Source organism: Mastigoproctus giganteus, chromosome 2 (assembly GCF_048544385.1).
Source record: "Mastigoproctus giganteus isolate SK-2022 chromosome 2, ASM4854438v1, whole genome shotgun sequence".
Lineage (NCBI taxonomy): Eukaryota > Metazoa > Arthropoda > Arachnida > Uropygi > Thelyphonidae > Mastigoproctus > Mastigoproctus giganteus.
Window position 1 is genome coordinate 263960622 of NC_143576.1, and position 16103 is coordinate 263976724.

The following is a 16103-nucleotide window of genomic DNA, read 5'->3' on the forward strand; positions in this document are numbered from 1 at the left end:
GAAAGCAGATTGTCTATTATTTGAAAGCATTTTGTAGTTGGAAAAAGTTGAGTCCGCTTTCTAATAAGGTTGTTGTCTATTCTTAAGATAAACTATATACATTATATATAAATAAATTTATATAATTAAGGATACTTTTTTTACTATGTGAAATGGGAAACAATAGGTTTATTGAAACTTATATCAGATACAAGCTCAATATCTACACTAGCTTGTTAGCAGGCGATATTTCAGGATTCTTACCAAATTCTATCTTCAGACCAAATGAAGGGCAGAAAGGGGGAATCATTTAACAAAAGTGATATTACATAATTTTGCAAAATAAACATGACTTTACATCATATACATAATTGTATACTTTTTACAATTACAGTTTAAATTAATAATTAATAATTATTCCATTAAAGCAGAAAAATAATTTAAGATAATGTAAACGTTTTATACTGTATCAAATATTAACTAACACTTGTGCATTTTTGGTAATGAAGTATAGATAAGGTACATGTGACCACCAGATACTAAAGTTTCTAACATGTAAATAGACTTAAATAATATATTATGAAACTATATTTATGGTTGGAATTATAAAATAACTGAACAAATGAGAGAGAGAGCAAGAGCCAGAGCCAAGAAACGGTATACCTCAGTGGAATGTGTCCACTCAGAATTGTGCTATTGCATCCTTGTTCCAGACCACTCAGCTATATCAGATCATTGTTCTTCTCCAGAAGAGTCCGGGTTGAATGACAACAACTTCAGTGGTTAACATAATTGCAAGCTTTCAATGTGTGCATTGCCGGATTTTGTATGGGTGGAACTTTGAAGTCTTTATGCATTTTGCATAATGATTTAATGTTTAATGAAACTGCATGTTAATGTCCAGACACTGGTGATTTTGTTCAAAGCCAGTCACTAATAGCAGTGTTATTTACTTTGGAGACTTCTTTTCTGCAGAATTTATATCCTGAATATTCTTAATCCACATCTGAATAATGCAAGTGGATTAACACATGTTAAACATCAACCTAATTGGATTGTTATGGTTGATGTTTAACATGTTTGCTGCCACCTATATTTGAAAGGTTTGTTCAGTGTGTTGTTATTTCTCAATATTCCAAAATCCTTAACATTCCAAAAATTCACAAAAAATGGTTGTAAAGTAAAAGTCTGAAATTTATAGCTAAAAGCTAACACTTAGTTTTGTGCCTGAGCATTATAAAGTTGAACAAAACTCAAAATTTTTATCAAAAGTTTATTCTATGTGTATAAACTGACTTCAGTGCAAGCAAAAAACAAATAAAAATGTGCACGAAGCTATAAGCAAAAACGAATTATTGATGCCAAATAGCCCAGAGTTCAGTCCGTGTGCCAACAGAATTGATCAGTACATATCATGTCCCTTTTCTTTTACGCCACTTGTATTTTGACCACTTACGGCATGTTGGGTGCTGTTCCATGATACTTATATGCTACAGCAAATGTCAGTGGCCACAATGCTATAATCATTTTTATAATAGTTTCATAATTAATATTTGTTAGCCTTGTGGCACAGAAGCCCTGGAATTTTGCTGCACTGGCCAAAAGGAGAAGGAAAAAAAAACACCTATTTGATTCCCTACTCATGTAGGTATCATCCACCTGATCCTTGAATTTCCACAAGCTGTTAGTCACAACAACCTATGTAGGCAAACTGTTGCAGTAATTAAGAGTTCACTGGATAAAAGAAAACTTCCTCAAATCCAGTTTGGATCTGAAGAAGAAAAAGAAGAGTGGTCCAATTACTGATCCTTGGGGAATCCCACTTATGTTAGACCAATCTGAAGAATAACTGTTAATCACAACTCTGGCTCCTGCCTCGCAGCCATCCCACAATCCATTTAAGGATTTTCCCTATGATTAAAAAAATGTTCCAGCTTATACAGTAACATGCAGGAAAGAACCAAATGCTTTGCTGAAATCTAAATTGATTGGATTCTATGATATGGCCACAAAGCAACTGGATGCAAAAAAATAATTTTGATATCATATACTTAATGATATGATATCAAAAGTGGTAATCTTCAGATGGTAATCTTACTCTTGCTCAGGCTGGATTTCAGGAAAGCTTTTGATACTGTTGCACATAAAAGACTGCTGTACAAATTTTGGAGCAGTGAAGCATTAAGGGCAAGTTTCTGCTATGGATAAAGGGATGGGTGATTGGGAGAAGACAGAGTGGTAATCAATGGACACTGCTCTTCATGGACTAATTTTATTAGTGGAGTTTTCCAGGGTTCAGTGTTGGGCCTATTGTTGTTTTCTGTATTTATCAATGATTATTGATGAAGGCTTAACGGCCAAGTGTGAAAATGATACAAAGTATGGCATGGTGGTTAATGACAGTAATGATGGTATGCTACTGCAACAGAATGGGCTGAGAAATGGCAGTGGAAGCTTAACATTGATAAATGCAAAGTACTGCATTTGGGTAGCAGTATTACAACTGTATGGTACTACACTCAGGGTAGTGGAAAATGAAAAAGACCTTGGGGTAATTGTGCAGTCAGATATGAAGTTCACTGAGCAATGCAGGCTGCCAGGACAGCTTATGGGACCTTGTCAGTAATATACAGGACTTTTGCTAGCAAGGATAAGGAGGTGATTATTCCATTGTGGTCAGGCCACACCTTGAGTACTGCATACTGGTCTGAAGGCCTCATTTTAGGAAGTATGGCAAACTGCTGGAACAAGTACAGAAAAGGGCAATGAGATTGGTGAGGGGAACAAAGGTGCATTCTTACAAAGAAAAGCTTCTGTTCTACAACTTGCAGTATCTGAAGAGTAGGTGCCTGCGTGGTGATCTGATTGAGGTGTTTAAGGTTTTGAATGGATTGAGCAAGCTCAATGCTGATGGTAATCTTACTCTTGCTCAGACTACACACACATGATGGGGTAAAAATTTAAATTGAGGAAGCATGGTTGCTGAATAGATGTGCTGAAGTTTGCCTTTAGCCAGCAAGTGGTTGATTGCTGGAACAGACTTCCCCATCTGTTGTTGTGGAAGTTGATGGTGTAAATAAATTCTGGAAGAAGTAGACAAACTATTGGAGGGAATGGATAGATGAAATGTAAAGTTTTTTTTTTTTTTTTTGGCTGATGCTGTATAACTTGCTTTCTTGCATCATTTGCCACTACTCATGCCAATGCTAATTAAACAATGTTGAAGTTATTTCTTACATGTGACTCCATCAAAATATCTAACAGATTGGTTAAATATGATTTTCCCTTTACAAAACCATTTGTTCTTCAGAATTCCATTTCTATCTAAATGAACCATAATGAATTTTTTAGTAGTGTCTCCTCGATTTTCCCTACCACTGGAGTCAGTAGTTGATACTGTTGATATATTGCTGATACATTGGCACCCTTCCAATTCAAGGGAATAACCCCTGAGTCTAGTGAGATAACCTCATAATTAACCTCAATGTCTTATGCAATCTCTTGCTACCTCCCTCAAAATATATTTGGTATATGCTATTAATTTTAAGGAGTCCTAAATGCTTTTAGACTCAAAGGTTTTTCTAGTAAATAATCTTCTGAAATTTCAGTATTGCTAATTTCATGTTTTCCAGCATCACTTGTGCAGAATCTCCTCACCATGAAGTGTCTTTCTGCTGTAAATATCAATACTTGTTCAATACATCTGCATTATGAGCAGGGTATATTTTTATACTTTCCCTCATACATTATGCAAGGGTCTGATCTCATTTGTTCTTTTCTTAGTATTTATGTAAGGGGAAAAACTCCTTATCCCCGTTCTTGGCTCTCTTACCCAGCAATTTCTCATAATCTGCATTTTCCAGCCTAACCTTTTTTTGTGGCATTGTTACAGATTGGTTTGAAGCTGTTATAATCAATAGTTTTTATTGTTCTGTAACTTTTCCATGCCATCTTTTTCTGTTCTATTAAACTGTTCATTATTCATCCATCTTGGAATCACCTTTCTACTATATTTTCTTAAAGTTATATAAAGTTTCTGTGACTTGCGTAGTGTTACTGTGTTAGTGGGGTGTTTTGACATAGTGCTGCATTTTTATAGTTTTAAATTTTATTTTAAATTTATTTGTTTTAATTTAAATTTGTTTAAATTAATTAAAATAAATTTATTTTAATTGTAAAATAAAATGTAATTTTATTTTATTTTTCTTGCTAACAGAGGAAACTCTTTTTATACAGATGGAATATAATTGTAGATGACTTTCATCAACCGGTGAAATACCACCACTTTGCTTATTAGAGGCTTGAAGTGGTGAAACCCATGTTTAGTCTCTAGAGCAAAGTTTCCGGCATCCCCCTCCCCCCATACTTCTCCTTCAACCCATGCATGGTACTGAGTACTATAGGTTTTGATACCTTTCGTGTTTGGGGTTTTCATAAAAAAAAAAAAATTGAATAGAAGGGGTGCAAAAATATTTGTTGATACTATCAAAGCAATAAGTGGTTTGGAAAACTGCTAGTTTGGTTGGGGATCCATCCCCAACCAAACAGAGACTAATAACACTAGTTTAAAAACAGAGGATACAGAGACTAATAACACTAGTTTACAAATTTAAGTTTGTTCACTGGGGTTTGAATTTCAATAGTTCCTACTGCTGAAATATGTTAGTTAGTTAGTTAGTTATTTGGTTTTTAGGAGCATTAGCAACTAAGGCCATATTGCTCCGGGATATGCGGTGGTCATTCCCTGACCTTTCCGCATCATCCATATTTGGTGGTGACGGGCTCGAACCCCGGTCTAATCAAGAAGCGTGTGCTACGCACTGCTGCCCCTTCCCACCTGGCTACGGAGGCTTGAAATATGTTGCTGTGATTTCAAATATGACTTAGATTTTTTTCTATCACATCCAGGGCTCCTCTGTAGCCAGGTGGGAAGCAGCAGCAGTGCGTAGCACACGTTTCTTGATTAGACCGGGGTTCGAGCCCGTCACCACCAAATACGGAGGATGCGGAAAGGTCAGGGAATGACCACCGCATATCCCAGAGCAATATGGCCTTAGTTGCTAATGCTCCTAAAAACCAAATAACAAACAAACAAACATCACATCCAGATACATCATAATTTAAGAAATAAAAAAAGTATTGTTTTTTATGAAAGTATATAACTTTATTGTATTTAGTAATGACAAATTGATAGGATTACATTTTCATATATCAAAAAAATATGTAAATACTAATAAGTATTAATCAAAATTCTGAAACTTTCATTAATCAGACCTTCGTCTCTTTGTTTGAAAAGAACGTTTAATTGTTTTTCTTTTATGTACAGTGCCAGGTTTCTCTCTTTTTAAACACCAGCAGTAGTCGGCCATCATGCTTGTATTCCACCTTCCCTGGTACCTCTGCTCCATTTCCTTTATGTACTGATGGAACCTCTCCCCTTGTTCTTCACTCATCTTGCAAGATTTTTGGAGAAAAAATCAAGATGGGCATGCAAAAAGTGAATTTTGATGCTCATATTGCAACCTAAATTGTGAAGCTTTTCGGGCTTATTTTGAACAATTTTCTGATATTCCTGTGATTTATGATTTCCTAGAAAGTTTTCCATTACACTTTTAAAAGCAATCCAGGCTTCCCTTTCAACATCAGTCATAGTAGTTTCAAACTGGCCGTCAAAAACCAATTTTCTAATTTTGGGACCAATAAGATATCCTCCCTAAGTTTTGCGTCAGATAAACCGGGAAATTTATTGCAAAGGTACTTAAAGCAGTTGCCATCCTTATTCAATGCTTTAACAAATTGCTTCATTATGCCTAACTTGATATGCAGTGGAGGTAAAAGTATTTTATCTGGCTTCACCAAACTTTTGTGCACAATATTTTTTGACCTCGGTGTAAGATTGTGCTTCTGAGGCCATTACTTCTTTCTCCAATGCAGCGCTTTAGCTCTGCTATCCCATTCACAAATAAAGCATGGCATTTTAGTGTACCCACCCTGTTGCCCCAACAACATACATAACACTTTTAAGTCTCCACGTAGTTGCCATTTGTGATCTTGACATTTAATTTTCTCTAGAAGAAACTTTAGATTGTCATAAGTTTCTTTTAAGTAGACTGAGTGAGCAACTGGCACAGATGTGTACTTATCTCCAATACAAGAGAACACCTTTTAAACTAGTTTTAGAAGAGTCTATTTTTTTTTTTTTATGTAAACCCCAAACATGAGAGGTATTAGAACCTATAGTACTTAGTATCGTGCTTGGGTTGGAGGTTGAGAAGACGAAAGAAGATATTTGTTGACATTGGACTTGAACTTCTGTAAACTGTAATTTTCAGGAAATATGTATGAAGGAAGGTTGTTCCAGAAAACGGCAGTTGAATGAATAAACGAGGAAGATGAAAAGTTGGTTCTGTGAGTTTGAAGTTGGACAGTAAATGGATATTGGCTGGTGGCTGCACTTGTTCGGAATGTTTTGAAAGAGAGAGAGTGGGGATTATAGAATCCAATTCAGAAGAACAGTGCCCATGGAAGTATCTGTAGAAGAGGCATGCAGCAGAAACAGTACATCTATTAGACAGCGAGTGGAGAGACTCTGTTAGAGAGGAGTCATTAATTAACCCAACTGCCCTCTTCTGAATGGAATGTAGAAGCTGGAGAGAGGTTTTGGGGCCACCGCTCTAAATGTAGGAACAATATTCCATGGTGGGGCGGATTTGCGATTTGTACAGAGTGAACAGCTGTTTGGAAGAAAAGTTATTAGTATTATTAATGGCCGCATGGTGCAAGAAAACCTATGGCTTATGCTGCACCAGCCAAAGAAAAAAAAAAAAAAAAAATCCGAACAAAATGATAAAAATGAAAAAAAAAAAAAAAAAAAAAAGGAAATTAAATCTGTCATCCTGTGCTCTTCCCTTACCAGAAAGTGCTATCCAGATAACCTTTGAATTTCCCCAAACTGTCGGCCTCTACCACCCACGAAGGCAACTTATTCCAGTAATTTATAACTCGCTGACTAAAATAAAACTTCCTGCAGTCCAATCTAAACATTTCACCCCGTAACTTGAATTTATGTCCCCTAGTTCTAGCATCATTTATAATCTTGAAAATTTCGTCCTCATTCATTTTACTGATGCCTCTCAGAGCCTTAAACACCTCAATCAAATCTCCTCTAAGGTGTCTAGTTTTCAAACTCTGCAACCAACATATTCGAAGTCTTTCTTCATAAGGACGCCCTTTTGCGGATCTCACCAGGCGAGTTACCCGTCTTTGCACCCTTTCAAGAGGGTTGATGTCTTTCTTTAGGTGCGGTCTCCATACTTGAACACAGTATTCCAAGTGTGATCTAACATAAACCTTATATAATGGGATTATCATATCCCTATCTCTACTTGTAAAAGTTCGATAGATCATCGATAGGACACCGCGGGCCTTCCTTGCAACCTGTTTACAATGCCTGAATTTCATGTCTCATCGTATCGTAACACCCAAGTCCCTTTCCTCCAGTACTGGGTTTAGTTGAACACCACCAAGTGAATAAGTTATTTTGGGATTACTGTTTCCCAGGTGTGATACCTTAGACTTTGTTGAATTAAAGCATAGCTGCCATTTTTCTGACCATTCCTGAAGTCTATCTAGGTCTCTCTGAAGAAGCTCAGCTTGACATTGATCATTAACTACTCTACCAATTTTAACATTATCTGCAAATTTAGACATCACGCCCTCTATCCCTTCATCAATGTCGTTTATGAAAATTAAAAACAACAGTGGTCCTAATACTGATCCTTGGGGAACCCCACTTCTTACATCAACCCAATCTGAGGAATAGCCATTTATCACTACCCTCTGCCTCCTGCCATGAAGCCATCCTTCTATCCATCTAAGGATTTTCCCAGTGATTCCAACCTGTTCCAGCTTATAAAGCAACCGCTCATGTGGGACTGAGTCAAAAGCTTTGCTGAAATCTAAATAAACAATGTCGAAATTATTCCCTAAATCCAGCTCGTGAGTGACCCTTTCGAAATAGCGAACCAGATTTGTTAAACATGATTTTCCCTTTACAAAACCATGCTGAGTATCCTTGAGAATTTCAATTCGATCCAAATGATCCTGAATTCCACCCTTGATCATTGCCTCCATGATTTTCCCTACTACTGAAGTCAGACTGACAGGTCGATAATTTCCAACTTCACTTTTAGAGCCACCCTTATGTATGGGAGATACATTTGCACTTTGCCAATCCAAGGGAATCTCCCCAGAGTCTAGTGATGCTCGCATAATTAGCCTCAATGGTTCAATGCACTGGCTTGCCGCCTCCCTTAAGATTATAGGGTATATTCCATCAACTCCAGGATGCTGAGATAATGCTGAGAGCAAAAGAGAAAACAAAGTTTTTTAGATGCAGAGGAAGCAATATTTGTAATGTGCTTGTGCCAAGAGAGATTAGAAGTCAGGGTAATCCCCAAAAGAGATATATCATTTTGCCTAGAAATCGGAGTGTTACTAAAGATAAGCATAGGAGCAGAAGAATCCTTTTTGCGAGATATAAGACAAGACTGAGTTTTAGAAGGATTGAAATCAACTAAGTTGTCTTTGCCCCACTGGAGAATTACCTGAAGATCCGCATTTAAGGAATTGTAGAAGATTTTCGAGAAGTTGAAGCTGATTGAGCAGGGCAAGGTTTCTCAAAATGGAAAGTGGAATGCAATGTGCTATCATCGGCAAAACTATGGATAGGATTTCCAGTCAATGGAAGAAGGTCATTAATATACAAGAGGAAAAGAGTGGGGGGAAAGTACTGAACCTTGGGGGACACCGGCATTAGTGGAGAAGTTAGAAGACAGAGAGCCACCTACCATCACCCTCAGTGAGCAATCAGAGAGAAAACTGCATAATCAATTACAAAAAACAGTTGGCAAACCATAAGATGGAAGCTTGTTTAGAAGACCTTTATGCCAAACACGATCGAAAGTCTTTGAGATATCAAGAGCAACTACTTGTGTTTCAATGAACCTTTCCATTAAATTAGTCCATAAATGGGTAACATAAGCCAGAATATCACCAGTGGGTTGACACTGACAGAATCCATATGGTGATCGTTGATCAGACGGAAGGTTTTTACGTAGTTTAAGAGTTGGTGGTTAATTGATTTCTCCATTACTTTAGAAAGAGTAGAAGTAATTGCAATGGGACGATAACTGGATGGGAGGGATTTGTCGCCCTTTTTAGGAACTGGCTGGATATGAGCAAAATTCTAAGCAGAAGGAAAACACCTATGGAATAAGAAAGTGAAAAAAGGTGGCAAAGAATAGTAGTAAGTTCAGGAGCACAGGTTTTGAGAACAAGGGGAGAAATAGCATCAGGACCTGGAGCTTTCTTAGCATCAAGATTCATCAAAATCCTTCTGATATCCTTTTGACGGAAGACCACAGGAGGCATTGAATGGAGCATGTTGGTAATGGTGGGAGGTGTTTTACCAAGATCATTAATACATGAGTTGGAAGAAAAATGGGATGCCAACAGGTCAGCTTTATCCTTGGCTGAAGTGACAACAGAACCATCTGGTTTGGACAGAGGTGGGAGCAGAGATGGGCAAAAGTTGCAGCCAGTAGCTTTGGCAAGAGACCAGAATGCTCTCTACCATTAGGGCAAGAAGCAAGTTTTCCACTCTTAGCCTGTTCAAACTCTAGTTTGGACTGATTAATAACTGCTTTACAATTGTTGCGAGCTTTGGTGTAGGCAGAAAATGAAACTGAGGAATTAGAAACAAGTCAATTATGATATGCAACATTCTTCTCTTGAACAGCCTTAGCACATTTATTGGAAAACCAAGGTTTAGATAAAGGACGAGATTTTAAAGTGGAGTGTGGGATAAAGGATTCCATTCCTGCAAGAATAATTTCACTGACACAATCTGAGCAAACGTTGACATCAGAAGTTTTGAAACAGTAATCCGACCAAGGAAAAGAAGAAAATAAATCTAGCAGGTCATCCCATTTTGCATTCTTGTAATGCCAAACAACACGAGGTTGGGAATAGCCATGAGATAAAGGCTCCATTGGAGAAGAGGCAATCACCAAGTTGTGATCTGAAGTGTCTAAAGGACCTCTCACTTTGACCGTGTACTTAAAAGGGTTGTTTGGAGAAAAAGAACAAGCGTGTTGGCTGTATGGTTGCGATTGTCCGGTATTCTTGTAGGTAAATGAACAATTTGTGCAAGGTCATTAGTAATTGCAAAAGCCTCAGCATATCGACCAGCTGGGTCGGTGTGACTAGAAAATGGAATCTAGCTGGAGTTGTGTACATTAAAATCACCAAGGAAAATTACCTCACTGTTGAAAGTTGGACTGGAGGAAAGTCAAGTTGCAAAGAGAGGAAGTCAAAGAGCTCCAGTTGATTAGTGGAGTTGGGAGAACAGTAGAGACAACAGATGAATTTGACACAGAGGTAGAGAGATTTTAAGCCAGAGAAGATCAAAGAGATGAGCTTCCAAATTGCCAAATCTCTGACAGGGAATATCAGTATGGAGATATGCACAAGTACCACCTTTGAGGTAAAAGGAATCATATAGCCAATAATTTGGGCATCTGAGATGAGCAGTAGTTGAATCAACCGATTTGGGGTTTCATGGGGTTTGGCAGACTGCAAGTGGAAATGGACATCGTTGAGATTAGAATTGAGACCACTTGTATTTGTGAAATGAATTAGGAAGTGCTTGGGAGTGAATTGAGACTATAAATAGTCTCCATTCACTAGGAACATATGATGGAGCTCTTAAGGCACTTATTAAACCAGCAATATCACTTCAATATACGAGAGGATCTTCTTGTGAAAAATAATGCATAAACTCCCTTTCACTTTTTCTGTACCAGGAAAATGATGTACCTGGAGCAAGTAAATTCTTCGCTTGAAGTCTGGATCCCAGAATTTCAGCAGCATACTTTGGAAGACCTAAGTCCCTTACTAAATCGTTTAGTTCAACTTTCGTGAATTGCTGTGGTGTTAAAATATCTTCTGGTTGATAACATTCCTCTTTACTAACCTCTTTAGCTTCTGCTTCCATGGAAGAAGATGTGGACTCCAAAGTTTCTGGTGGCGGTTTTACAGGCAGATCAGGTCCTTGTGGAACTGGTCTTATGGCTGATGGTAGATCTGGATATTTGTTGTCCGTTTTATTTTTTGAATTGTAACCTTTAATGTCACATACACAAAAGTAACATTCGGCATGGCTTACTGGCTCACGCCACACCATAGAAATAGCAAATGGCAAGCACACATTTTCTAAGATGTTCGACATGTGTATGGCATACTTTATGCGGTGCCCACAATTTATCCTGATCGTCTTGTTTTATGTCAAAGTATGCATAATATGGTTTTTTTACAAAATGAATAATATTTCGCCTCTGCTTTACAGGAACAGAATAACCACATATGTAACAAAATATGTCGGGACTGTTTATACAGTTTCTGGTTGCCATACTAAAAGAAAACTAACACACAATGAGCGCTCACGATGGTTTTTACAGGAGTACTGTGACCACATAAGGGATGTGCCACTTATATAGGCTCTGTGGTTGAGTGGACTGTACAAACAAGTGAGTGCATGCTCAGACAAGTTTAACCCGTAACTACACGCAGGAGTCTCCCAGACTCGACTCGGAAAATAAAATTCTGGGAATCACAGATGGGCCGGAAGAACTGGGTGGGGGGGGGGGCATCTGCCTTCCTGGGTCAAGGTCGGCTGGCATACTTTAGTTACGGTTAGGTTATGTAGTTATGGTTAAACATGCACAATCTGTTGTATTTGAGGCCAATATTTGATAACTGATTACGAATATAGGAGTATAAAACTTGTAAACCATTGCAGAAACTGTAGTTATGTACACATTTGCATATAATACCTAGGTAATATTTTGTTAATGAATTGTGAAAAATCTTTACATGTTAGAAACAAACGGACTTTGGTTTAGTAATCAGTAAACATGCATAAATAACTGCCACATACTTTTACTCAAACCCCAGATACACTGTAAACCAGTGTAATTTAAAGGCAGCATAAGCAAAAGTGGAATTGAAGTGGTGTGTAATAGCCTGGAAAGCTGGGAGGGGGCTTTTAAAGGCAGTGGTGCTTGTGGAACTAGCAATCATGTGGGCTGTGTTTAGTATTAGCTGTATTGTGCCAGGAAGCTACAGGCTTTTTATACACCAGAGAGAAAAAAAAAAATGTAAAAAGTAGATAAGAAAATAGATAAATCATATGCTTCCCTCCTCATGTAGATAACTGTTGACCAGATCCAGTTGACCTTTTAATTTCTTTGAACTGTCGGTCTTGACCACTTGCTGAGGCAACTTATTTCAGTAGTCAACAACTTGCTACTAAAAGAAACTTTTAAACCTCTTCCCCTGTAATTCTAATTTATGGCCCCCAGTTCTGGAATTGAGTTAATCCACAAGGCTTTCAGCATATAATTCCTCCTATCATATTTGGCCAGAACTGCAGACATGCACATTCTAATCTAACTTGAGAATTTTTTTCAGCAAATACACCCAAATATAGATACATCTGCATTTGGGTGGCATCAGCAATAATCCTAGAATAATATTCAATTTAGGTAGCACCAAACTCCAAGCAGTTGATAATGAAAAAAGACCTACTCATAATTGTACAGTCTGACATGAAGCTCTCTTAGCAGTAAAGATTGGGCTTCTAGTACAGCTTATTTTCTTCTGTCAGTGATATATAGGATCTTTGCTGGCAGGGACAAAGAGGTGATTATCCTTTTATGTAAAGCAATATTTAGGCCACATCATCAGTACTGTATACAAGTCTTGAAATCGCATTTTAGGAAGGATATACAACTGTTAAAAAACAACTGTTAACAAATATGTGGAGAAGAGTGATGTGGCCTCTTTCTGTCAAAATGTGTGGTTAGCCGTCTTGTCATTCAGCTGATCTTCATCTTCCACAACATGATCTATGGCATGTTCCCTAGGGAGTTCCACAGGAATTTCAGTCTGAAATATGGCTAATACTAAGTTCTGCACTGTGGTATCGCAGCTTATCCATATTATAACTTGCCTAATTCCTACTCTCGGTATCTGAAATGGAATGAGTTGCATTTTTCAATTCAGTCTGTATTCATGCTTTACTTTAACGCCTTCTATGCTAATGAACGGCTAATGACCCCTTGGGCATTAATGGGTTAATGCAGTCAATATTTTATATATTATGTGGTTACCTTATGGTGTTGTAATACTTTTGATAACTGTGTGTGTGTGTGTGTACAATGATTTTCTGTTGTGAAACTTAGCATAAATATGAGCTGAAACATTTTGATTAATGAAAATAAGCAAGACATTTTTGCAATTGCAGCTTCTCCCTTGCAAGCAGATAAGCCTTTAGCTGCTTGCAAGGAAGAAGAAGAAATGCAGAATTGCTGGCAGGCCTTTCTCAGTAGATTAATGCAAGGTACTTACATTTATCTACTGGGAAAGGAAGTAGTGAATAAAGGCTAATAATATAATTATATATAAAGCTAATTAAAATATTTTTGTTTAAAAATTGTAATATACCTGGAAACTGAAATTTTTGTTACACTTTTTATTAATAATACTAACAGATTTTGGTTAACATTGTGGGATTCTCTTCACTGTCATATATTACTGAAACTGCATTACATGAAAATATATCATAAGTAGGTATTCAGATATTTTTTCTTATCACATGATCATAGCATTAAATTTGAACAACAGTAAAATTGTTTGTGTACTTGAATTAAAATTTTGTATTTTAGGCGTGGTTATGGCGGAATGACACCTTTGCACTTAGCGGCACTGAGTGGATTTCCCGAATGCTGTAAAAAGATGATAGCGCCTGGTGAGTTTTTTTTTGTTTTACTTAGACATTTATTGATTGAGGATTGACTAATGGAACAAAAGTGTTATGTATAGTCATGGATAAAAAAAGTCAATTTAAAAATAATTTTTTTTATATGCAGAATTGCCATATGGGGATCAGAGAATTGTATAACTGTAGTGATTTACAGCTACCAAATACTGCTACAGTGGGTCCTGTGTTTTTTAGGAAGAATTTTTTACCAGCTTACAACACAGAAGTATCTACATTTACTGGGCTACTATCAATAGCTTACCTTTTGAGATATTTATGCGCATCTTCATTATAACTTAATTTATACACTTGCCAACTTTATTTATGGTGATTGGTCTATTCAAAATCAGAGAATACACTTTCAATTATTGGGCACATTTTTATAAAACGTTTAGTAGAAAAGTGTTTCATGTGGTTTGTGTGATTAGAATTAAATTTTTTCAAAAGTATTTTTAATGTTAACACGAATTAAAACTAAGCAGACAAAGAAATAAAATAAATATATACAGTCGATTCCGGTTATTTGGGACACATCGGAACTAGTGCATTTTGGCCCGATTAAGCGGCTGCCCCAATTATCCGAAGTTTCACATAAATAGTTAAAAATACAACGCCCCCCCCCCTTTTACAATTGGTTCACTGTACAATCAAATCACGTTACGATGGAGTCACCATTGTAAAGTACCGTTCAGTATACAATGTGTAATAAGCACCGGTCATTGTGATCACGTTTGTGAATTGAATTTTAATTCAATTAAACCGCGATTCTAATTAGCGAAAATAGGAGGAATATTATCCACAGGCTATAAAAGTAAAGATATGTTAAGTACAAATTTACCCTTTATTACCTTACCAATTAAAAAATTAAATGATACGTGAAATTCGGAAGAATATACGTGATAATCGGAAGAATTAATACGTACTGTTATTTGTACATACTAACTAAACTAGTTGACATTTCTGTTCACTGTGATTTGTGAGTGGGAGTTAAAATTTAAAACAGTAAAAAGATAAGCAATTAATAACAAAGAACACGGCACACAAATTGCAAGTAAGAACAGAGTAACAAATTACGAAGCTTTAAAAATAGGAATGAAGAGCAGATTCTGAAAATTTTTTTTATATGATTGAAGATTCCATAGAAGTGTAAACACATTTTACCATAATAACCCACAGAATTCCAGCTGTCGGTATTAGCGCAAATTCAATAAGATCGAGTTTACTATCAGTTTATGATAGATTTCACTAACACAAAAGCCCAATAAACAGGTGACTGCTAATTGTTTTATGGTTGTGACCTCCAGAAATCCGACCGAACTACGTGTACGGTCGGAGACAATCGTAGGGTAATCTTCAGTGCTGCTGTCTCCTGCCCCGATTAAACGGCATTTTGTCCCAATTAAGCGAAGTAAACCCTGGCTATTTTCTCGATTGGGTTCTGTTTTTTAAGATTTGACCCAAATAAACAGCTGCCCCGATTAACCGGTGGCCCAAATAACCGGAATCCACTGTATATGTATAATCAGGAATAATGACATAGAGAAGCTATATGATATTGGGGGGGGGGGAGTGAAAGTGAAAGTGTGTTTAGGGTCCAATGGCACCAGGGGTTTCCCCATCTCCGCGTAGTTTACATTGTGGGTGAACCAGTCGACTGGAAAAGCCAGAGATTTAAAAGTGTGTGGGAATTGTATTTGTGTGGTGTCGTGTACCGTTGTTCATCTGGTCATTTAGCCGCTGGACCCCTATTGAGGCCCAACGTTGCCCCACTTTCGCCCCATGGAGGCAGACCAGGAACTCACTTGACTTAAGTTACTCTGGCAGGTCCTGCCGCTTAATTTCCTGAGATTTCGGCAGCTAGGACCTAAAAAAAAAAAAAAAAAAATTGAAGATATATGTGTGTATATATATATATACACATGCAGTTGTAATTTATTTTTGAATGTTTGCATACAGCGCATAGCGTCCATGCATTCAAACGGCAAGAGCAGGGCAGTGGATATGATAGGCCGAGACTGGGCGAAAATTATTTTTGATTTGATTAATTTAGGATGTAGGGCGTTTACATCGTGTATAGATAGAGTGGGGGAGGAGAGGCAGAAGGCTGGGGGGTAAAGGTAGAAGTATGGGGGCGACAGAGTAGATGTCCCCAGGTGGTCAGTGAGGCATGTCCATGCCTCACCAGAAGGAAAAGGAGGGTCGGCGGAGAGGGGGGGGGGGACAGGGTGTCTCCCCTCTTCCC

The 16103-nt window shown here is 37.4% G+C and overlaps 1 protein-coding gene across 1 annotated transcript in view; it reads left to right on the forward strand.

Moving 5' to 3' along the window:
* The window catches only part of LOC150090449 (uncharacterized), a 420985-nt gene that overhangs the window by 132608 nt on the left and 272274 nt on the right, over positions 1-16103 (forward strand). Inside the window, exon 8 of the mRNA XM_090390317.1 lies at positions 13767-13849. Coding sequence (XP_090246443.1) covers positions 13767-13849 — 83 coding nt within the window. The remainder of the gene's footprint in view (positions 1-13766; positions 13850-16103) is intronic.